This window comes from Pleuronectes platessa, chromosome 10, assembly GCF_947347685.1.
Source record: "Pleuronectes platessa chromosome 10, fPlePla1.1, whole genome shotgun sequence".
In the NCBI taxonomy this organism is placed as follows: Eukaryota; Metazoa; Chordata; class Actinopteri; order Pleuronectiformes; family Pleuronectidae; genus Pleuronectes; species Pleuronectes platessa.
In genome coordinates, this window is record NC_070635.1 from 24,125,221 (window position 1) to 24,133,545 (window position 8,325).

Below are 8,325 nucleotides of genomic sequence, written 5' to 3' on the forward strand. Positions count from 1 at the left end.
GGGTTCGGGAGGCAGACACAATCTCTACATTTAAGGTTTGACTTAAAAATTTAATTTTTGATAAAGCCTATATAGTTAGAGTTAGATCAGGTGAGTCCTGAACCATCCCTTAGTCAAGCTGCTATAGGGCTACACTGCTGGGGGAACTCCCATCATGCACCGGGCCCTTCACTCTCTCTCTGATTCTCCCTGTCTCACTAATGTTCAATGTTTTGTCTTACAATAAACAAAAAGCAAAAATAATTAAAAGTAAACCTTAAAGGTGACAAGCACCAAGCACATAATTCATATTGTAGGTCAACTCAGACACCCTTATTAATGACCGGGGCCCTGGAAGGTCATCGGCAGGTTTACGACAGTGAACGGATGCAGAGGCTGACATCCGTGTTATTCTTTCTGAGGTCTCCTACTTGAGCATGTTCGCCAGCCGCACTGAGAGCCTCTCACATGAATGGTGCATGTGGTACTTGTGTGTGAGGCCTGGTACCGCACTGCATTTAGAAACAAAGTAAACAGCACTTCATTCTACCCGACTTCAAACCAACACAAGAAGAAGTCAGTGTAGAAGCAACTGTAAACACTGACCTATTGAAAAAAACATTCTCGTGACTCTGCGCCATGATGCCATGACACCAAACTCCAAACACTGGATCAAACATTTTCAAATAAACACATAAAATTATATATGTGTATATATATAATTGTTTTTGCAACACCAACATGGGATATGGACTGGTATGTCTTTATTAAGCTTGAGTCCTTTAGCAGAGGCCTGGGAGTTTGAGGCTTCTGCCCACTATTTTAGCTGATCCTAGGACTGTGCTCTTCTGGACAGAGACTTCAGATGTTGTACTTGTATCTGCTGGAGCCCCCCTACCAGCTTGGTGGTTACAGCCCCAAATGATCCTACTATCACAGGGATCACATTGCATTTGACCTTCCTCATCTGTTCTAGCTGTTCTTTCAGCCCTTGGTACTTCATCATCTTCTCAAACTCCCTTTTCCTGATGTTGCCACATCTGTCACTACAGCCACCTTCTGTTCTTTGGCCACCACAATGTCCTGTTGGTTAACCAGCAGCCGTTTGTCAGTCAGGATTCCGAAATCCCACAGGATCTCAGCTCTGTCGTTCTCAACCATCTGTGGTGTTATGCCCAATAAGGACTTGGGTTCCCTCTAATCCACACCTGGCACAGATGTTCCTGCACACTACCAGCCACTTGGTTATGCCTCTCAGTGTACGCTCTCCCCGCCTGCATCTGACACCCTGCTACTATGTGCTTGACTGTCTCAGGGGCATCTTTGCACAGCCTGCACCACCTTGTCCTGTCTGCTGTGGTAGACCCTGTCCTTTATGGATATTTTGCTTATAGGGCCTGTTTTTGTGCTGCCATGATTAGTGCCTCTGTCAGACCAGCCTTTTTCAGCCACTGGTAGGATTTCTTGATATCAGCCACTTCCTCTATTTTTAAGTGGCATATGCTGTGCAGGGGCTTGTCCTTCCATGATGGTTCCTATTCCTCCTCCTCATCATCATCATCCTCCTCCTCCTCATCATCATCATCATCATCCTCATCATTTGGTTTCTGCTTTCTGAGGTATTCACTTAGCAGCTCATCACTTGGGGCAATCTTCCTGATGTAGCCCTTAGATTTGCATGGCCTCATCCTGGATGGTGGTTTTGACACTCACTAGTCCTCGGCCTCTCTCTTTTCCCTCAGTGTAGAGCCTCAGAGTGCTGGACTTGCATATTGAGGAGCTTCCTTATCTTGATATCAGTAGCCTCTATCTCCTCCTTTGGCCGGGTTATTACATCCGCTGGGTATCTGATGACTGGCAGGGCATATGTGTTGATGGCTGGGACCTTATTCTTTCCATTCATCAGACTGGCCTTACTCTGTGTAGGTATTTGGCTGTGGCTGATTTCCTTGCGGCTTCCTCATGGGGGGGTCCCGAGGTATTTGTAGCTGTCCTGTTGCCTTCGGGCAGTTTATCATCTCATCTCTCTTTTTATACCACATATATCATTTTAACTCAAGTGACAGGCTGAGCTTCTGATATGTCATGACACAGCGCCTAAAATTAAGACTTTATTCTCATAATATTTTGACTTTATTATTGTAAAATACAGCTTTATTCTTTGAAATTGTAATATTATATCTTGTAAAATCACAACTTATATATGTAGTTTTATAATAATGTAGTACAATATAAAAATGTGTACTAATGCTTATAACATTTTCGTAATCGATGACACCTTTTTCCTGTTACACATCAGATTTTAATCGTTTTAACCTTACATCAACAAGTTGTGATGTTACAAATGATGATTTTTTTTTTTACCTCTTAACCATTTCGGTGAAAACCTACTTATTTATTGATTAAAAAGGCACTTAATATAAATGCAGGATAGCAATAATTTAATCATGAGACATTGGGGTTTTCAAAAAAAGGAGGATTGAGATCAAAGTTCTGCAGGACTGACTGATCAGGCTCCATTTATTCATCAACACTGCCGCTGTGTGGTTAATCCGAGTATTGCATGCAAGACGACTTTAGGAACGAATGTACACAGCAGTGTTTCCCCCCGGAACTTAATCTGTGATGGTGAACTCAGTCAGATCAGCAGCTCTGCTGTCGGTGACGACACGTCGAGGTCAGTTCATTCAGAAACTTGGCCTGCAACGTCAATAAATCTTGGGTAGTGACGTCAGGCGTTGCTCTGTCGTCATCGGCACTTGACGTCAACTACCGGTGAAGTTGTGTTCGTGTACGACGCAGTGATTGTCTGACGTGTGGTGCAACGCTGAGAGGTGTAAGTTCATACTGAGACTAGCTTAGCTCGTAGCACGGAGAACACTGCTGCTCACCGAGTTAAAGACGGTTTTAATTAGTGATGGCGAGATGAAGCTTCATGAAGCATTGACGCTTTCCATTGCGTTTCGCTGCCCCTTGTATTTCCAATCGTACGCCAAACCCGCGAACCACTTCCTGATTCAGTCACGTGGTACGGCCAGCTCGCTAGGCTTTGAACGTCACCACATACGTCATCAACACAAACTTCGATACGCGCTTCACAAAAATCTGCCTTGATAACTCGACACACGCTTCGAAACCTCCACTCGGAAGGACACATAACTAGTTTTAATGTGGCATATACATTTGGTGTCGTTTATGGTGTTTGTGCGTGTGTGTGTGTGTGCGTGCAGGTGACAGACGATGAGCAAAGAGTCCAGGATGAGAGCATCAGTGAACCAGAAGCTGACAGAGTTGGGCGAACGAGAGAGGTGAGACATACAATGACAAAGAGCTGTTCAACAAGTGAGCTGCTGGAAGTCTTAAATAGAGTCAACAGTTTCACTAGTTCCTGTTATTTCACATGTGTTTAATGACATCAGGGTCCCTCAAAGGGAAATAAAATCTGAGGTCTAGAGATTTATATAAGGAGGAAAAAGCCAGAAAAGAGGTTGTGATCTTAGAAGAGAAAACAAATATATATTTCAAAGAATAAAGTCGTACTTTTGCAATAATAAAGTCGCTACATAAAGTCATAATTTTGGGCTCCATGTCATTCCTGAGGGGGGATATCAGAAGTTCAGCCTGTCACCTGAATGAGAAATGTGGAGCACTTGAAAAATAATATCATCCATGACGTTTAAAGCCCCTTTAACGCTCTTATTTGAATGTTGCTCCCTCTTTCTGACCTACAACAGTAAATGAGACAATTGAGGAGAAACTTGACTTTTTCTATAAACTATTCTCAATGTCTCTGGTCGGGACAGATTAGTCGCAGGTCAGAGTAATGATTTACAGCAGTCAGGCTGGAAAAGCCTGTGTTCAGGCGGAGGGAGAGGAAACGGAAGGTGGGGAAGTGAGCAGGGTTCCGCGCCAGGCTAAAGGCTAACCTGTACTGACCACCGCTCCAGAGTCACTTCCTCCCCAACTCCACGTCTCTTACAAACAAGAAGAATGATGTCAGAATGACATCTACAATCGCTGTGCATTAGGGCTGGGTATTGCCTACAACCTCACGATACGATACGTATCACGATACAGAGGCCACGATACGATACTATCACGATACACGTTGCTTTTGAATAATGACCATGTCCTGCACAGAATTGACAACAACAGTTGTTCTTTATTATTCCATATAACAGCAAAGGCAAAGTCTTAGGGATCGCACCACTCAAAATACTTAAAATTCTGGCCATTAAAAGATCTTAAAAGTAAAATAAAATAATTATCATTCTAATCCAAATAAAAAAAAAAGGCAATGCACAGAACGGATCTGTCGCTCACGCATCTCCTCCCAAGACCCTCGGATACGGTGTTTTTAATTTCCCTCGTAAGTGCAGAGTCTGTTGCTTGAACATGAGCGCAGTTGCACATCTGGGCATTCAGCGGTGCTATAATGTTCTTCGGACATTACGAGTGTTGCAGCTTTTAGCGGCTTCAGGGCTTTAGCCTCATCTTCAGCACAGGCCAGGTCCGCTTCAGTTAAGGTCCACAGCTCCTTGGCATTTTTCCACACCTCAGTGGAGAATAAGTAAGAAACAGTGGGCGTCTCGAGCGCACGTTTAGCGGCCAAATTCAGACTGCGAGCAAATTATTTCACGTGCAATAACTCCGCCAGTTTTTTACATTGAGTGACTTACTTGGTATTTTCTCAGGTGGGATGTTCCATTTGTCCACAATGAGGGGGGGAGGTATGGATATATTTAATCCAACTTGTCCCCTGGTGACTTTGGTACGTGTGCCCAGGAATCTCAGTAAGCGTTTGGATCTGAGGGAGGCAATGGTCTGAGAAGAGGATGTAAACTGATTACAGTAAAACTCGTTACAGTAAGAACAATCTAAAGAGAGATGCGGTGTCGTGGTGTTTTCGTGGTGTGAGTACTGAACTAGCTAATGTGACTTTTACATGTTACAGTGGAAACACTACCACTTGTGTCCACAGAGGCGCCAAAATCAAAGAAAATGAAAAGTTCCTTGTAGGAGCTTTAATTGAAACAAAGTTGAATAGCTGTTTGTGACAGCAGTTCTCTCGGTCAGTCTCAAATTAAATAGTCAACTGTTTATTATCTGAAGAACTAGTATTGTTGAATGACCCGGAACATGCAGTAGGAGTCATGTTTTTTGCCAAATATGTATTAACATGAGCAGCCGTCCTTCACTTATCATGTAAGAAATTAGGATCTTATGATAAACTCCAGACAAAACCCTTTTAAATTTAAATGTAATAAATATAAACATTAAATTTATGTTTTATTGATGGTTGATATGGCAGAGCGCAGAAATGTGCCTGTGCTGCCATCTTCTCATTTCTCCCTGCATCTTATCGACAGATTGAAGGAGTTACTGAGAGCTAAGCTCACTGAGTGTGGGTGGAAGGACCAGATGAAGGCTCACTGCAAAGGTAAACCTTCAGTACTGTTGTTAAAACACAAAGCGTATGTTTTTCCTGAGTTTTTGCAGTTCTTTAAACTTATCTAAAAGGACTTATTCATCTATATATTCACATTTTAAGACAGCTTTTTTTGTTTTTTTGTTTGTTCTCTCTTGTGCTGATGACGCAGTGTTTTCATAGTGATTTTTAAACAGTTAAATTCTCTTCTACATATATTTTGAAGAAGTGATCAAAGAGAAGGGCTTGGAGCATGTCACTGTGGAGGACCTGATGGTAGAGATCACTCCTAAAGGAAGAGGTAACCACAGCTTGTATTAGTGTAAAGATTAAAAGCTACAACAGCTCCTCAAAAGTGAAGCCAAATCATCTCAATCGCACCCTGTTAAAATGCATTTCATGAAAAGTCCTTTCTTCTCCAAACAGTAAACACAAACTCCACAATTAAAGCTACAGACATTAAACCTTTGACTTGTCTTTCAAAAATCTAACAATCGAATCAAAACTATTTTATCTAACATACAGTTGTCAGATAACCTACAAATCAAATTAATCATTACACATCACATCAATAATGCTATGTAAACAAGAAAACCTGCAGCTAAAACGAAATCAGTATCTTGTCTCCAAGCCGGGTTAGACCACAGAACTTCATCCCAGGCAATCCTCTCCCTTGCTAAGAAACCGGTTAATCCTTTGCTGGGCAGAATCCAATTGAATAGATTCAAGACGCTGCATTAACTGGAGGAGACTTTGCTGCATATCGGGGGTTTCATTCATACACTCTACACTTTCATGCTGAGAAAGGTATAGGAAGGGAGAGTATGGTGGAAGGCAACCATAAAGTAAATGCAGGTTATTAATAAACTATTCAAGTATTTTTTGAGCCGACGTCCCAAATGACAACATAAACAAGATGCTGTTTCTGCTCATGTCTGAGCAAAGCATCATGTAGAACAGTGGTTGCCTTTTCTAGCCCAAGATCACTTTTTCATTCCAAACGTAAGCCCACATTGATGGCTTAAAAACACAAACTTAGAGGTCATATACATTTTTTGCTATTTCTATTAAAGGCTCAATGTACGAACATAAATATACACAAAGAAAGGCAGTTATGCAGCTTTATCTATTCAATGCATAGTATTCACATTAATATTTATTCATATTTAGAGCAGTTGTTCATTGCACAATATTTAGCTTCTCAATTCAGTAATGTGTTCTGCAAAAGAGCTGCTACTGCAGAACAATGTTTTACATAAAGACTTTGCCTTGAATATGGTCATAAATATGACTATTTCCTTGTATACAAGTAGTCCTGTGTACTTTAATAAATACCAGTACTACAGTATGAAGCCTTGCATCTTCCGCTCCTGCAATCATTTCATAATAATGCTGCAGTGCTTTTATTTAGAAAAGGCCTCCAGAATGTATTGTAACCGTATATTTTTTGTGACATAAATTCAACAGATAAAAATTAAAACTCAGGTGAAGGATCATTTTCTCTGTTTATTCTGCTGTGAACCAATGTTTATCTGTCTATGTCACAAACGTATTTACAACACTTCCCAAACCCATTTCAAAGTAAAAGCACTCAAGCGTTTCACTTTCTGAATCCATTCATTTGTTCCAATGGGGCTTTGATTGTTTTGGAAAGCCCGGAAGATGCATGTCTTCATACCATGATTGGACATTTTAGCTCCATTTCTGCACAACAGGAGAAAGGGCAGATGTGTCGTCCATCTTTATAAACAGTTTATGGCTTAGACACAGAAGCTTTGCAGTACCACATTTTTTTCTGTGTCTTGTGCCAAATAATTTATGTCTTATTCACTGATTTCTTTTTTTCTTGCAGCCTTGGTGCCAGACAGCGTCAAGAAGGAGCTTCTCCATAGAATAAGAGCCTTTTTAGCTCAGCACGCCACATAATTCAGATTTTTACCATTTACATTTTAATCAGACCACTTTTACTTTTAATAAATAGATTTACTGCAACATTACAGTACTATCACACACTTTGCTCTTTTGGGGTGTGTGTTTTTTCTCTGGCTACAGTTATCACATGTTTGTAACTGCACTTACCTTGCACATTCAGATGACCTTTGTATATGAGAAATAAAGCTTTTGATTTGTTGGATTTGAGAGGACAAAGTGATTTATTTCCTAACAAGGGTGTCAGGATAAGATGAGGTGATAAAAGATACATGAGGTGAAGTATTTGACCTTGTCTTGTCTAGAAACATTTGAAACAGTTGCAGCTTTGCAGATGTATGATAATGTATTTGAGGAGCATTTTTAGTTTTTCTGGATTCTGGATTTCTTGTCCCCGTTAGTGGTTTTTATATTTAACAGGCAATTTTATTGAAAGGGCATTTTTATTGAATATAGTCTATGCAGTGAACACTCACTGACCTTAAAACGTTTAAGTGTTTAACATGATACCTATAGTATGTCCAGCAACATCTTGTTTCCAGCAGTGCAATATGTACTCTGATCCTTCACTTAGGTTAAAGTAGCAATACCACACTGGGCCCGAAATAGCCCCATGTGTGTTGTGTCATTCTATTACATTATACTGGATTTTGTGTGTGTGACTGAGAGCTTGGTCTCTGTATTACTCATGTTGTGGGGACCACAATGTGTTCACATAGGCTTATGATGGTGACTTATCTTCATTTTAGGAACATAAAGCAAGTCACCATAATGTAAACTATTAAAGTTTATGGTGGAGACATGTTTTATATGTTTTATAATTGTGTAAGGTATTGATTGACCTTTAACATAAGTGCCTTGAGATAATTAATGTTATGATTTTTGAGTTTTAAGGTTAGAATTAGGTTAGATGTACGGAACAGCCTTCTTACAAGACAATTCCTAAAAATGAAAAAAGCAACTCAAATACAAAAATATACCTCATGACA

The 8,325-nt window shown here is 40.5% G+C and overlaps 1 protein-coding gene across 2 annotated transcripts; it reads left to right on the plus strand.

Annotated features, from left to right (window-relative positions):
• Positions 1-2,572: 2,572 nt before the first annotated feature.
• eny2 (ENY2 transcription and export complex 2 subunit) lies at positions 2,573-7,541 on the plus strand. 2 transcript variants are annotated; one of them, XM_053433310.1, is made up of 5 exons: positions 2,573-2,656; positions 3,210-3,287; positions 5,349-5,419; positions 5,634-5,708; positions 7,260-7,541. In XM_053433310.1, exons 2-5 carry the CDS (start codon positions 3,220-3,222, stop codon positions 7,331-7,333), a joined length of 288 nt encoding a protein of 95 aa, XP_053289285.1. In that variant the 5' UTR covers positions 2,573-2,656; positions 3,210-3,219; the 3' UTR covers positions 7,334-7,541. The 2 variants fall into 2 exon arrangements, with proteins under 2 accessions (XP_053289285.1, XP_053289284.1); XM_053433309.1 differs by having other exon boundaries at positions 2,588-2,815.
• The last annotated feature ends 784 nt before the right edge of the window (positions 7,542-8,325 follow it).

What these genes read in the sequence shown, in the direction of transcription:
- eny2 (XM_053433310.1), top strand. Translation starts at nt 3,220, where the DNA reads ATGAGCAAAGAGTCCAGGATGAGAGCATCAGTGAACCAGAAGCTGACA. An exon ending in GAGTTGGGCGAACGAGAGAG is followed by an intron (nt 3,288 to 5,348) that starts GTGAGACATACA and finishes TCTTATCGACAG; the next exon opens with ATTGAAGGAGTTACTGAGAG. An exon ending in GATCACTCCTAAAGGAAGAG is followed by an intron (nt 5,709 to 7,259) that starts GTAACCACAGCT and finishes TTTTTCTTGCAG; the next exon opens with CCTTGGTGCCAGACAGCGTC.